This window comes from Filobasidium floriforme (genome assembly GCF_021052385.1).
Source record: "Filobasidium floriforme strain CBS 6241 chromosome Unknown HD553scaffold_28, whole genome shotgun sequence".
Taxonomy (NCBI): Eukaryota; Fungi; Basidiomycota; class Tremellomycetes; order Filobasidiales; family Filobasidiaceae; genus Filobasidium; species Filobasidium floriforme.
Genome location: NW_025763649.1, coordinates 150,002 through 163,590, shown reverse-complemented (window position 1 = coordinate 163,590; position 13,589 = coordinate 150,002). Strand labels below are relative to the sequence as shown.

Here is a 13,589-nt window from a genome sequence, read left to right as displayed (position 1 = left end):
GTCAGCTGATTTCATGAGGCGATCAAAGGAAGCGATATCGCTACGAGGGGTAGCTTCTTACTGCGGGATAGAGATATATACCCCTCTGTTCCCCCTACATGGGGATATTTGCGTTGAGTATCTTGGATTACCCGGCATATCGACAACAAAGCGAAACGTCTTGCCCTGTCTCGTTGTCAGATAATATCGACCTGTACTGGTGTCAGAACAAATATGAGTTCTTCGAATCAAGCTCTTGGGCCTCAAACGCTAAGAATGCAGTCGGAGGACATATTCAAGCCACACATCCATCTTGTTCACACCAAACAACTCGATACTGCAAAGAGGGTCACCCAGCAGTTGTCCACTTACATGGAAGTGAACGAGATCACGGAAGAGGGGAGCGGTGAAGGCTTATTTCTGAATCACTATGGAAAGGTTCTAGATAAGTTCATAGCACTCGAACAGAGGGAGACAGTCGAAAAAGTTATTCGGGACACAGCTATAAGTCCGTTCATCCGGCAACTCTCTTATAGATTGATCGCAAGATCTGGCAAAGATCGAAGGATCTGGTTGAGTGAGCTAATGAAACATTTGAGAGAAGGCCCGAGGGGGGTCTCATATTACGATCGTCTGGAAAGACTGCGAGAGACATATGCTGGTCACGGATGGGGGGTGAGCTACCGATTTTAACTTTGACAGGCGACTCAATTTCGCAATCTTACTTCGTGCTTTCATGAAGTTCACAGACCTGGCGACACTGCTCAATAACTGCAGGAGTGAACTATACTTCCCGCCCGAAGATGTGAAGAGGTGGGCGCAGGTAAGTCTCTGGCATGTATAAAATTCAGCCATGATGCTGACTGGTGGCCACATGAGTAGGCAGCTGTGGCACGTCAATCGCCACTTGATTCTCAGAGCGATGTTGGGATCATCCCATCTGTTACCGGCACAGGTCCGTCGGACAATCTTACTGTGACAAACCCAGGCTCTCTGTACGAGAGCGGAACAGTAAGTCTGTGAATGTATATTGACCGGTCGCCTTCAAGCTTGTTCATCATGGTTCCATTCCACAGAACGCCGCGTCTGCCGCAGCTTCTGGGACGAGCACAAGTGGGAAACGCCGGTACAGCGAAGATGGCTCCGAGGCAGAGACTCAACCGAGCAAGAAACAATTCAGTGACGACGGTAAGTAATACGCAGTGAGATGGTTCGAATTCTTTGGTCGCTGAAATCGTTGTTCGCGTTCGAATCTCGCTCCTGCACGGTATGCTATCTTGATCGGATAGACCCCGCCTTCGAGTTCTTGAATTTCGAGTGACTTTGATTCAACTGTATGGACATGACTGGCGAATCGCAATTTATTTTTCCTTGCTACCGAGATCTGCCGGTCTTTGCCAGATTCAGATACAGTCCCTGACGCAACTTCGCTCTGATCATGGAGTATGATTCGAAGGTCGTGATGAGCAGGATTTGATACGCAGAAAGGATTCCTTGACTAGTGCAAATCGTACCCGAAACTTTTATCGCGGTGTGCTGGGTAATGATCATACAAATGCAACCAGTTCCTTTTGTGCAAATTCAATATTGACGATCCCTCAAAGTTTGTGCCTCAACATTCGCGTCATCCCCGCGATTTACCGTTGTGTTCCAGCCTGATTCATGCCAACTCGAAAGCTCTGGAAGAACACCGTATGTCAGAAGCTTTTCAATTGATACGAGCTCCCACGACATCAAAACTCGCACTGTTTGCTCTAGACTCTTTTAGCCAGCTTGAGATTGGTCGATATCAGTTCTTCTCTTTATGTTGGAAAAGGATGATACAGACGCTTGACCAAAAGGGACTCGCAAGCTGCACCGGGATTCTGGTGGGAGTAACTATAGCGAAGATTGGCGCTTACCCCATTGATATCGGGTATTCCAGGGTGATAACGCTGAGCCTAGGGATTATGAAGGAACAGGATCCGACAACCCTATCAAATCACTTGCTTGAAATCCAGTAAGTGTTCTGTAGTCTCAACATATGCATCGAGAATCTCTATATCTCGATGTCCCCCATCGAGGTCCGGTCCCTCACAGTCAAGTTTCGATCAAAAAACCAGAAGATTCAGGCCAAGACCCGGAGTATACTCTAGGTTTGCCTTGCCTATTGTCCAGCGTCTGTGCGCGGTCTTTCCACTACTCATAGATCTAGATTTCACATCATATGCCAGATTGAAGAGGTACTGACGTAGTAGGGTTATGGGATTACGTCAGGTCAGCTATCGAAATCGCGTTACCCCATCAGAATACGTCAATGATACCCTGGAGAGATCAGGAACCGATAGAAAAGCTTGCAGTTGCGTGATCAATCAAAACAATAGAGCTTTCTAGATAATGCTCTTTGTCTCGCAAATAATTGAAATTTCACCGTGATGGCATGAATGCTAAGCACAATCATATGAAGGTTCCCACTCCCCGGCTGTGTCGGGAAGCCACAGGATTCTCCGTTCAATCGACAAAGCTCACTGTGCTCTGATGTGTCGTTCGTGCCCACTTCCACCTTGGAGCATGCGCCAAGCTTGTGGCACCTACGATAAGTGAACGATGTGTCTCCGGTATCAAACAATTCTTTGTTGTTCCTCTCCCTAGGACTCCTCCTAATGATTTGAGCCGGGATATGTAATACTCTCAAGAGCCAAGCGCTCCACTTGCTGGAAAGCTTCCTCTCAATCGGCGTGACTTGCATCAGGCGCAAACCGATCTACTGGTCCGCCGCCACTTTGATTTTGAGCACAATATGCCGGAGATCGCTCTCTGACCGTGACGTCCGAATCCATGCTATACAAGGGGATAGCAAGAACGACAAAGGTGTTGAAGCGATCAGGATGACATGGTGAGGCGAAGATGCCGGGCTGATTTTCGCGACCAAAGAGCCTTTCATAATCAAATTGAAACCGCTTGACCGCTTTACTATTTGGTAATGTGATTCCGCAAATTTCCCTTGCTTGCAAAGTTCTAACAATCAGAATCTGCTCTCACGAGTTAGCAAATGCACGAGCTACGGCTTCATCTCGATCTTCATCTCTGCTACTGTAGCGCGTATGGATACAGATCCTATTCTGACTACGTGCCAGATTTAACCAATACCTTCTCTACATCAAGGGTTATGGAAGAAAGCATCAAGGACCTTGTCAACCTCTTCGGCCGTCATTTCTTCTCGGGGACTCGCCTGCATTGTACCGCCACAATTGTAGTAATAATGTAACGTTTCAGTTTCTGATTCGACAGCGCGTTGACTTTACGACACAAAACGCTCACAAAAAAGTTGACCGATTCAGGCTTCCAATTCTGAACCAGCTTGTAAGCCCCTTCCATGTTCGAGAACTGTGACGGTGTCCCGAATCGCTAGTCAGGCGGAGTCCCGTAATCTTTCAGTGGTGAACGGTCAACTCACGTCGGATGCGTTCAGTGGCTTCATTTCTGACCGGGCTGATTTGATTTTCGTAGCTTCTATGAAGAGACTGATTTTCTCACCGAAATCTGGATTCATGAGCCATGGATCCCAGTGTTGATTCAATCCACTAGGGTCGTGAGGCTCGCACATCTTCCGAGAGAGAGCGGTCACAATGGCATGGGATAAATTCCGAACATCGCCTCGGATTCCGGTTGCTTGAGGCAACTTGTCGAAAATGTTGTTGAAACCCGTCTCAATCAAGAGCAGTAATTTGACGAACTGGGTTTCAGCGGACAATTTCTTCTCCGCGCAATACCATAACCTCAATTTCTCTAGATTGTCTATACTCTTTGTTGACTTGGTCCCTGCCTTGAGGGGGAACGACGGCGAGTCATCTCCGGCAGGCGCATTGGAGGAGCTCGCACCTGTCGCCGATGAAGGCGGTACACCAGCCGAGGAGCCAGTGCTTCCAGCGGTGATTGGAGCGAAGGACCCCCTGCTCGAATCCGTTGCGTTTGTAGTGGAATGGACGGAATTTGTATGGTCAGACATGTTGTAGCGATTTCCTATTCTAGAATGTAGATCTCAATTTGCTGAAAGGACTTTTGCTACGACTGCATGAAGAGGCTGCGCAGTCTTCATTCTCTGCTCACCCTATATAGGTGTCTCGCCGACAACACTGAACGACAGTCCCTTTGTCCTATTTGACCATCGGAGTCTCCGTATAACGCCTTTCTAGGCTCCGCGCTGAACTCTCTGCAGCAAGGGCATCAGCGATACGGTTTTGGGTATGCCTTCCTTTCGTCTCCTCGGTACATTCTCAGCAAGTGTGTAGCTCGGCTTGTGGTCGGCTCAGATCGTCGGCTTCTTCTTGGCCGGTAGATGCCGATAGGCGAAGGAGATGAGTCTAGTCGTATATACGGGCGATCCCATTTTATCTTGACATGTCTCGATGCCTGGCAACGCATGCATCAATCTGATTGTTTGTGCTTGCGGTCGGTCACGTCGAGTCGATTCCAGAGGTCACACAGGGGCAATTGCATCTGTCGACAGTCTGTCTTAGAATTATTGATTGAAATTTGGATCATTGCCTATACCGGTAGACAACCATTCCTTTGAGTATCCATCAATTTGAGCATTACTGTAATCATGCTAAATCCGACTATAGCCGCCGACAAAGGCTCGGTACACTGGTAGAGTCATTTTCAAGTCCGTTGTCTGCATACGCAAAGGGTTGATGCGAAAGCAGGCATGGCTGTTTCTGCACAAGCTGGGAACGTCACGATGACGCAGCAGATGCTCGATCATAGACGATACGTACAGGGATAAAAACGTTACTTATCTCGATATGTCTTATGTCTGACTTGGTAAAAAAAGTTGTGACTTTGATATCGAGGTGAGATGTGATGAAACCAACACAATATCACAAGCTTTATGGAATCGTGGGTTTGATGAGCGGACTTGCTCGTGGCAGCAACAGCAACGATGCACCGGGGGGAAAGGGAGGGAGGTGGAACGTCACGTGATCAAAAAAGTTCAATTATCCGCGGAGCGATGCCATACAAGTGGTACGCGAGCTTGCGCGTCCTCAACAAAATACAAACAGCGACAATTATACGGTCCTTCAAAGGCTAGCTTTCAGCTTCACAGCCAAGTACCAAAGGAGCTACGAGCCCCAGAGAAACCACCCTATGTCGTCAGCGAACTGTTCGAATTTCATCCCAGATCATATATCTGTGATTAGCAAGCCGCGGGTGGCGAGATACCTGTTGGTCCACGGCGCCGTTCCGCGCGGCCGGTAAAAGTGAAACAGGTGAGGCTTTTCAGCCGCTTTGGTGAGCAATGAAAGGAAGCAACACAAGCTGGTATAACGACACGACAGTCATCGTGTATCAAGAACTCTTCATCAAGACTAGCAAGGTTGTTACCGACGTAGTAGTTCGACAAGCATGTACCTGTTCCAAAGGCGAATACCGTTCTACAACTCTGTATCCAGGCGATGTCCTCATACGCAGATACAGCGGATCGTTACAAAATACCCTGGCGTCGCAGCTCATCCTGTAGTAGCAATGAGATTCATGAGATGGACGCTTCACTTAGACTACGTCGGTGCTCACCTCGATGGTTCTAGCTTCTAGCAACTGATCGCGAAGATCATGAATGTCATACGAAGATGTATCCCTTCCCTCACTATCGGAAGCGGCTGTTGTCTCGCTGAATTTGGCTTCCAAATTCTCTCCCTCGAGACTGCGATCCCTGTTCAATGTGTTATTAGGGCCTTCTTTGATTGTCTGCTCTTCCGAGTCAGCCGAACAAGCCGTGGTCGAATGCGAGTTGAGCGATAACCTTGTAGACATGCCAGTCTGCCAAGACTGGCACAGCTTCTGCATTTCCTGAAGCTGTTGCAACTATATACGACGACGTGTATGTCAGTCATCCTCGGTATAGCTATATACAGAAGCTTTGCACATACATCAGCCACACATAGCGGATTCGAAGACTCATCCTTTGCGAGGTCCGTCAGAGCGACCAAGATGGTGCTAAGATACTCGGTGCAATCCTGTTTGATCCACCTATCCCAGATGTTGTCCGTTGAACATTTGCTGTGATGTCCTGGCACGAGTCTTAATGAGACCGATTCGCACAGGGATCGAAGAATCGAGTGAATCCTGGTTGAAACCTTACCGTGTGCCGCCATTTTGCCGCGATCGATGACACTGCTCATACCCTCTACTAGCCCGTAAAGAGCATGGCCCAACAAACCATCTGAGGGAATGTTGAACGAGGTTAGGTAGGAATCGATCATATCTCGGAGGCGACCTAAGCTCCTGGTCTTTGTTGTCGCTTGAGACGATGCGGACATCTTTGCTTGGAATGGCTTCACTGATGTTAACTAGCGAGGTCGTTATCAATCGGACGTAGTGCGAAATGTGATGCGGGTTCAGATAGTTCTTCTTCTCCTATACCTTACGTTCGGCTGGTACCCCAAGTGAGGTAGCGATCCTTCCCAGCTGAACTGCCTCTTGTCTGCTGGGATATTTAGGCTCATCTGAGCGTTCCGATTGCATGATGCTTACCTCCTTTATCCATACCGCACGAAATCCAGTAGGTGTGAGGCAGTGTCTGGGCGCCAAAGTCGGACCCAGGCGCGATACCTGTAGAGACCGTTTCGGCCGAAATCTCAACAGGCCGGACTTTCAGAATCATACTCATGTGCGTTCCGCGGTCAGTTTCAAGAGGAAAGCCAAGCCAAGTAAGATTTGGTTCCGCGCCACGTAGCGTGTCAAGCCACTGAAACCGGTGAGCATCAGGGAAGCCTTGAAGCTGAAAGATCGTTCGTCCCTCGCACAGGAGCTCAAAGCCTTGCGCGATGTTGTCTGTATCCTAGCGAGCGTAAGCGTAATCGATAACCATTTTGTGCGAGCATTCGACCGCCAAGCACGACCATGCAAGGCTACAAAGGAAGCGTTACAGTCTCCGCCGTTACAGCTGGCAACTCCCTAAACATAAGTACCCTGAAAGCGCGAACCTCGAACTCGCGGGAAGTTTACCTTTCAATCTAAAGTCGTGATCATGATCATTGAGAAATTCATGAGCGATAGAGGTTCGCGATCCAAAGCAAAGAAACGGTTTCCAGCCATTGTCCCCTCAGCTGTGTCGCGTGACAGTACTCTGCAGAATTCTGTCAAGGAGGCCACTAAATTGGAGCTTTTTATATAGCTTTCTTCGATAGCACCGACCCACCCTGAGATCCTTTGTATCTGAAAACGCACACCATCTGTGAGCTTCTCCGCGGGCGGTCTAAGGCATTGATGTCTCGTGTGGGCATGATGATGGGGGTTCTCCATTCCTTATTGATCGGTACATTTATAGCATTTCAGAAGCTCGACTTTTGACCACCTCATCTCTTCAGGACTTTCTTGGGTTGCGTATAAGTCGACAGGCTGAAAGGTGGGAGGACAAGCCTAGACCAACATACATTTGGGCGAATGTCACCACAAATCCGACTGTTGCCGCTGGCAAGATCGGTCAGCTGGCACAGCGAAGCCTTAATCGGATTCGCAGCCTGAAATTGGCAGAACGGATCGGATCAAAGTCTTTGCAACCTCTCGATCATCTAGAAAAGGTACTGGCATGCGGCCTTAGCATCTCAGCGGATGGAGGGACTCTCTCGTATGCTCTAAATCGACTTAGAGCTCGAAATCGTCCGTACCTGGACCTACAGGACGTCATGCCTGAAAGGTGCCACGACCGACAGGAACACTCACGCTCAGATGGAACGGTGAGCCTGGTAATTTACTAGCAACCTATTCCGTCTTTACGCGGGCCTCATTGTACAGGACCTTATGTGCCGAGCCGAAACGGCCGGGAAGCCACGATAGAGCAGCACACACTTGTATCACAACGAAACGAACAGAAATGATACCGAGACCTATCGTTACATGCGCATTGATGGACTTTGTCGTTTGGTGATTATACTTGGGTCTACCCAGTCATACGATAATCCTCCCGCCGCTGATCCACATACGCCTTGAACGGCGCGCTCAAGGACTCGTGCACGATAATGATACCTGAAAACACCTTGTCGATTCCGCCCGCGTTCTCCATCGAGGTCGTCGTCCAGAGGAGCGCTGCGATCGTCTGCGCGTATGCGAGCGAGTCTTCGTACATGTCCTTTCTCCAGAACCGGAATAGTGCGGCTGCAAGCATGGCATGAGAGGTCAGGATGTTGCTTCATTTGCTCGAGAAGCGGGCATCAGCCTACCTTGATTTTTGTCAAGTCGATTCCGTTCCCGGTCCCACAAATGCAATTGGTCCACGACCGTGATCGGCAGTAACGGATTCTGTCATTGGGGTCTGATCAGCTGGATTGACCCGTTATCAGTATGATCATGATGCGCACATTCTTGAACATTTGCGGATGTGCATGTGTCGTCAAATAGCTAATGATCTGCAAAGGCATACAAGAGGATTAGTATTTCGTTGCAGGTACGCCTATCGAAATGGTATACGCACTTGAGCAGCGGTGATCCCATTCTTCATAGCCTCCTTGACCGTATCCCTTTCTAATCGCCCGACGATCAGGTTCGGATACCGCGTCCGGATATCGATAAACAGGTTCAGAATTGCTATCTCCAGCTCGTTCGCTTATCCAGGTCCAACCTTGCTTCAGCTCAGGAAGGTTTTGTAGGGGAACAATGAGCTAAACTCACAGGTATACGCGTAGATCTTATAATTCGTCTCGAGCACCAAGAACCCTTTTCTCGTCTCCCCCGCCCCTCCCATAGCTCCATCTCCCCCGGAAGCAACGTTACCGGAACACAGGTTTGTTGCCAATCGTGTTGGGTAAAATTGATCGTGTTTACCCGTTGGTACGTTCTGTATCGTCGCATTTTCAGACTGCGGTCAAGGTCGAACTTGTGACTGGAAAACTCACTGCTCTTTTGTATATCAGCCCAAAGGCTTCGAGCTCGTCCAGCACTCTTCTCTGGACCGACGGTAATCGTGAAGCATCGTACGCCTATGAACCGACACATTGCGAGTTTGCGACTTCAGCTGCATGCAACATTGACAGGCGAAAGATGACTTACCCTGCCCAGATGCATATTACTCAGCGAGAATAACAGCTTCAATACCTCTACCCCATCCAGACCCGCCCCTCCTCCTTCCTCCTGCAGGAGTAAACGTTGAATACCCTTATCAGTCCCAACCTTTGACCATAGAATTGATACGCAGGAAAGGGAAGATAGAGAACTGACCATTCCCTGTTGTATATAATACATCAAGATCTGCCAGATCTGCGCCGATCGATCTTCTAGCAGAAACTGGAACCCCTTGGACGTGATCTTCAAAAGGTCTGTCAAGTAGTGATGGTCGTCGTACCTAAGAAACCGAAATCGGCCATCATCGAATAAGCTGTCTTTCAAATCGATCGATTCGATGTGATTTGAAGAGGCAGGCAAGACTCACACGCGCTCCATCAGCCCGCACTGTAGTAACAAGTCCAACACTCGCTTTTCCGGCGTCTCGTCCTCTCTTGCGGCCCGTTTTTGGGAAGATACCATGTACTTCAACAAAGCCTGCGACGATCACCATAAATCGCAAACCGACCGTCTTAGTAACGCTGCCTACTCGCTCTCAGCCGCAACTGTCTCAACGAACCCGACTGGACTTACCTCCCACTTCCCATCCCCGTAGTCCACCAACTCGTCTACATCTAAGTGAATTGACCCGTCCGATCCGCCCGCCACGGGTTTGTAAGTTACTCCGAACGCTTGATTTGAGCCCCTATGACGGTCCAAGGAGTATGCAGATCTCGATTATGAGCTTCTGTCCCGAAAGCGCACCGAATACCGTCCTCGCATCCACTAAGGGAGGATGAAGGATTCTGAGCAAGTGGTGTTTCGAGAATAATGACTTACCCGCCTGTAAGAGCCCCCCTCAACCCCTTCTTGAACGATTCGTGCAAGACATAATAGATCAGGCCTTTGTGCTTGATGGATTGTAGGATAAGCAGGTCATGTATGAGAGGGTGTTGTGACGTTATTCTGCAGTTGCCAATGACAGTATGTCAGTAGCGGAACAAACTGAGGAGCTAACTCAGGCGGAATTGCGGGACGACGTGATCTTACAGGTCGTTAGGCGCTTTCGGATCCATCCCCAGGAACAGTTTCAGGTGACTGGCTTTCATCTCGTTTGACATCCAGAGTAAGTTCATTATGATCTGTCTGGACATTGGGGGTAGCAGGCTGTTTGAAGTCGGGGAAACGGATTCGATTCATGAGCATCAGGAGTCAAGTCACTTAGACGGTCAATCGTGTATACGGCGACCTGACGAGCTGAGGTTATCGCTTACCGGAACAGACCCAGACACACCGCCTCGCTCTGATACAGCTTCGCAAAGAAATTATCACTCTTGCCATCTTGCAAGAACTCCATCAACGGTTTCGTCGCCGGATGGTCTTCGTAAATGGGCCGGGGAGTCGTACCGGGAATGGCAGACGTCGAGTTGGTCGTCATGACGGGCGTTGACTCAGGGAGTCGAGGAGCGGGAAAGGGTGGTAGGGAATTCTGGCTATATAGATACTTCCTGCATGAAGGTACTCGCCGATGACGCAGAGGTCGTGAAATAGAAAGTTGTCAACGGTGCAGGAGCAAATCGAGCACTGACCCCACTGCCTGATATCGAACGAGGTCTTACTCATGAGTCCACCCCTCGGAGATCGATCGAGCGGACATCTGACTTCTAGGGCGGATTTACTTCCGACGTCGCCGGAACCAGATAATCTGGCCAGAAACAGCTTGATGTCCGTCTAGTCGTTCGAGATTTCGAAAGAGTTCGAGCTGCATATGCATCAAATGCTATCTTCGATTTAGACATGCAGATCACTACTTCATCCGACAGGTCTGGCACTGAACAACTGTACTCGACATCGTCATGGACTCGCTACTAGCATCAGCAGGTCCCATTGAGGCCTCGTCTTCCTCCTCGAAACCGAAATTCCGCAAACCCCTCCCTCACCAGACCGTCAACCGCGGCAAGTCGAAACCCGCCATCGATCCGTCCCTCCACTCGATCCTCAGCAATACCCGTCTCTCTTCTTCCCTTCAATCCGCTCACCAGGATGTCAAACCTTCGATCCATCTCAACAAGATCGGGGACAAGAAGCTGCGAGCCAAACTGGCTGGACAACAGGTAGCGCAGAAACGAAGCAACATCGAGAGGGAGCAGGTTCAAGAGTATCTTAACAATACAGGAGAAGACGGCGGGATCGAAGTGGATCTCGAGGCGGGGGAGAGAACCTGGAGAGTAGGACAAGATGAGATCGTAGAGGCTGTCGGAGCCGGGAGTGCTGGGAAGAAGTTTGATCTGAAATTGGAAACTGTCGGAGGAGGGGGCTATCGGATAGATTATACTCGGAACGGACGGTGAGTCTTAGTGTCCTTTCCTGACTACCCTATACTCGCGCTCACTGCCATCATCTTTCTCTTGCTTCTGCACACCCCATATTCCGCTTCTAACGCTCAACATAACAGACACCTAGCCCTAGCAGGCTCTCACGGCCACGTCGCCACGTTCGACTGGCAAGCCGGTCGATTACACTCGGAGATCCAGTTGGGCGAGACTGTCAGGGATATCAAGTAAGCTCTCTGTCTATCTTTGCTTTCGTACTTCCTTCCATATCCACCTGCCTGCCGGCTCTCGCTCAGCCAGAGAATTGATCCGCCATGGCCTTTGATCAAAATCGCAGATTCTTACACTCGGAAGCGTTCTATGCGGTCGCCCAGAAGAAATACGTCTTTATCTATGATCAATTCGGAACGGAGGTGCAGTGAGTGTCTATCCTGGCTGTCGCCACTTTCATCATCTTGTCTCCCTTCTCTCGATCGGCGCCTCAGGGGCATTTTTGCTGATCCTTGTACGGATTGCGCCTGATGCTTGTTCACAGCAAGATGAAGCAGCATTTGGATGTAACACGGATGGAATTTCTGCCCTATCATTACCTGTTGGCTACGATCGTAAGTCTCTGACAGTCCTGGATCATCTGCAATTCGAGCCACATCGACTGATCAGATGCGGGCGCGGTGGCCATTGTAGGGCAATCAAGGAATTCTGCGGTACCACGATACGTCGACGGGAACAATGGTCGCCGAGCACAAGAGCCGGATGGGAAGCGTACAGGCCATGGCGCAGAACCGACATAATGCGATCGTACATCTCGGTCATCAGAATGGTAGGTCAACATGGAGCAAAGGATCATGATGCCGAGCTTTTGTGATCTGATCGACCGATTTGACAACATGCAGGTCAAGTGACATTGTGGTCACCTAGCATGTCGACTCCTCATGTCAAGCTGCTCGCTCATATGGGTCCCGTCCAATCTATCTCGGTCGACCCATCGTCATCTTCCTGCGGCCGGTACATGTCGACCTCGGGTGCGGACGGGAGCGTCAAGATCTGGGATTGCCGGAACTGGGGTCAGACGGTACGAGAGTGGAACGAACGCGGGCATGGGCAACGCGAGGTGGATTGGAGCATGAAGGGAATGCTCGCCGTGAGCAACAAGGGATACGTCAATGTCTACCGGGATTGTCATTCCCCCTCAGTCGAGGGCAAGGCCTCTCCACCCAGACTCTACCAGAAGTTGAACCTCCCTAGTCGGACACCGAAGGGGATCAGGTTCGTTCCATTCGAAGACATTCTTGGGGTTGGGCATGATGCCGGCTTTTCCTCATTGCTCGTTCCCGGGTCCGGTCTCGCCCAATTCGATTCCAACGAAGCCGACGTGTACGAGAGCAAGACGAGGAGGAGGGAACGCGAAGTTCGTGGTGTTTTGGAAAAGATCAAGCCGGATCTCATCACCATGGACGCGGACTTCCTGGGAAGGATGGCCGATCCGAAGAAGGAAGCGTACAGCGAAAAGGAGACGCCGTTCTACAAGAAACCGAGGGTGGAACGGCTGAGGTTGTTGGGCAAGTCTGGAGAAGAGGTGGACGCGGCGATCAAGGCCGAGCAGGAAGAGGCTGGGGACGACAGCGACGATGCGGATGGGGTACAGGTGGGGAAGAAGTTGAAGGTGGAAAAGCTCAAGCACAAGATGAGGGGGAGAGACAAGGGAGTCAAGAAGTTTTTGCGAAAGAAGAGAAAGAATGTGGTCGACCCTGCGCTCGTGAGTTGCTGCATTCCTAGACCATTGCGAAGCCTATTACCGATGTCAAGTTTGAAGCTAACAATGCTGGATAATGCTGCGCTCACAGGTTGCCGCCAAAGAAAAGGTGCAAAACCAGCGTGCCAAATTGGAGCGGGAAAAGAAGATCGCGTCAGGAGAGATCAAGGTCGAGACTGGGGCACTCGCGAGGTTCGGTTGAGCGCCGTTTGGGACGGCCTGTATATATTTACGTGCATGACGAGTGGATCGATATGGGATTGCACTTCAATGCAAGCAGGCTGTTTTTGGTGACCTTTCTCAGCGCCATCTCCGGCTCCTCATGATTCTTCAGCTCTGCAATGCTATCTCCGCGAGTTTGAGCTTGCACGGCTTGGCCTCAGTCGTCCCGAGTGAGATGAGCGGGAAACGTCATCATCTCGTCACGTGACACGAATTGGATGATCGAATGATGAGATCGAGCGATCGATGGGGATCTTTGAGCTTTGAGATTAAGCTTGCTCTTA

The 13,589-nt window shown here is 50.0% G+C and overlaps 5 protein-coding genes across 5 annotated transcripts; 2 read left to right on the top strand and 3 right to left on the bottom strand.

Moving 5' to 3' along the window:
* Positions 1–213: 213 nt before the first annotated feature.
* HD553DRAFT_326910 (uncharacterized protein) lies at positions 214–1,300 on the top strand (the record flags this gene model as incomplete). Its single annotated transcript, XM_046181748.1, has 6 exons — positions 214–465; positions 516–556; positions 682–802; positions 862–990; positions 1,056–1,167; positions 1,269–1,300. 6 exons carry the CDS (start codon positions 214–216, stop codon positions 1,298–1,300), a joined length of 687 nt encoding a protein of 228 aa, XP_046032808.1.
* Positions 1,301–3,109: 1,809 nt separating this feature from the next.
* Positions 3,110–4,152, bottom strand: HD553DRAFT_146077 (uncharacterized protein). Its single transcript, XM_046176704.1, has 4 exons — positions 4,069–4,152; positions 3,416–3,986; positions 3,280–3,345; positions 3,110–3,190 (listed from the first exon to the last, which is right to left on the bottom strand). The coding sequence occupies exons 2-4, from the start codon at positions 3,965–3,967 to the stop codon at positions 3,119–3,121; spliced, it is 690 nt and encodes a 229-aa protein (XP_046032807.1). The 5' UTR covers positions 3,968–3,986; positions 4,069–4,152; the 3' UTR covers positions 3,110–3,118.
* An 892-nt stretch (positions 4,153–5,044) lies between these two features.
* HD553DRAFT_337608 (uncharacterized protein) lies at positions 5,045–7,244 on the bottom strand (the record flags this gene model as incomplete). The annotated part of the gene is made up of 6 exons (XM_046182297.1): positions 5,045–5,401; positions 5,533–5,823; positions 5,889–6,298; positions 6,493–6,792; positions 6,967–6,974; positions 7,189–7,244. The coding sequence occupies 6 exons, from the start codon at positions 7,242–7,244 to the stop codon at positions 5,156–5,158; spliced, it is 1,311 nt and encodes a 436-aa protein (XP_046032806.1). The 3' UTR covers positions 5,045–5,155.
* Positions 7,245–8,038: 794 nt separating this feature from the next.
* HD553DRAFT_257712 (transcription factor TFIIH subunit p52/Tfb2) lies at positions 8,039–10,369 on the bottom strand (the record flags this gene model as incomplete). Its single annotated transcript, XM_046177370.1, has 13 exons — positions 8,039–8,115; positions 8,181–8,259; positions 8,319–8,366; positions 8,432–8,562; positions 8,629–8,794; positions 8,853–8,936; positions 9,007–9,051; positions 9,148–9,298; positions 9,386–9,495; positions 9,592–9,703; positions 9,838–9,963; positions 10,048–10,164; positions 10,272–10,369. Coding segments are annotated over 13 exons (1,344 nt in total), but the record flags the coding sequence as incomplete, so codon positions are not given.
* A 445-nt stretch (positions 10,370–10,814) lies between these two features.
* Positions 10,815–13,354, top strand: HD553DRAFT_319711 (WD40-repeat-containing domain protein). Its single transcript, XM_046181063.1, has 7 exons — positions 10,815–11,344; positions 11,453–11,557; positions 11,668–11,748; positions 11,866–11,935; positions 12,015–12,150; positions 12,224–13,086; positions 13,175–13,354. The coding sequence occupies exons 1-7, from the start codon at positions 10,854–10,856 to the stop codon at positions 13,283–13,285; spliced, it is 1,857 nt and encodes a 618-aa protein (XP_046032804.1). The 5' UTR covers positions 10,815–10,853; the 3' UTR covers positions 13,286–13,354.
* The last annotated feature ends 235 nt before the right edge of the window (positions 13,355–13,589 follow it).

Bases quoted from the DNA above. Each gene is read 5' to 3' on its own strand.
- HD553DRAFT_146077 (XM_046176704.1), bottom strand. From the start codon at position 3,967: ATGTCTGACCATACAAATTCCGTCCATTCCACTACAAACGCAACGGAT. The intron at 3,346-3,415 runs GTGAGTTGACCG...ACACCGTCACAG, and splicing joins AGCCACTGAACGCATCCGAC to TTCTCGAACATGGAAGGGGC. The intron at 3,191-3,279 runs GTGAGCGTTTTG...GGTACAATGCAG, and splicing joins CTGAATCGGTCAACTTTTTT to GCGAGTCCCCGAGAAGAAAT.
- HD553DRAFT_319711 (XM_046181063.1), top strand. From the start codon at position 10,854: ATGGACTCGCTACTAGCATCAGCAGGTCCCATTGAGGCCTCGTCTTCC. The intron at 11,749-11,865 runs GTGAGTGTCTAT...GCTTGTTCACAG, and splicing joins CAATTCGGAACGGAGGTGCA to CAAGATGAAGCAGCATTTGG. The intron at 13,087-13,174 runs GTGAGTTGCTGC...CTGCGCTCACAG, and splicing joins ATGTGGTCGACCCTGCGCTC to GTTGCCGCCAAAGAAAAGGT.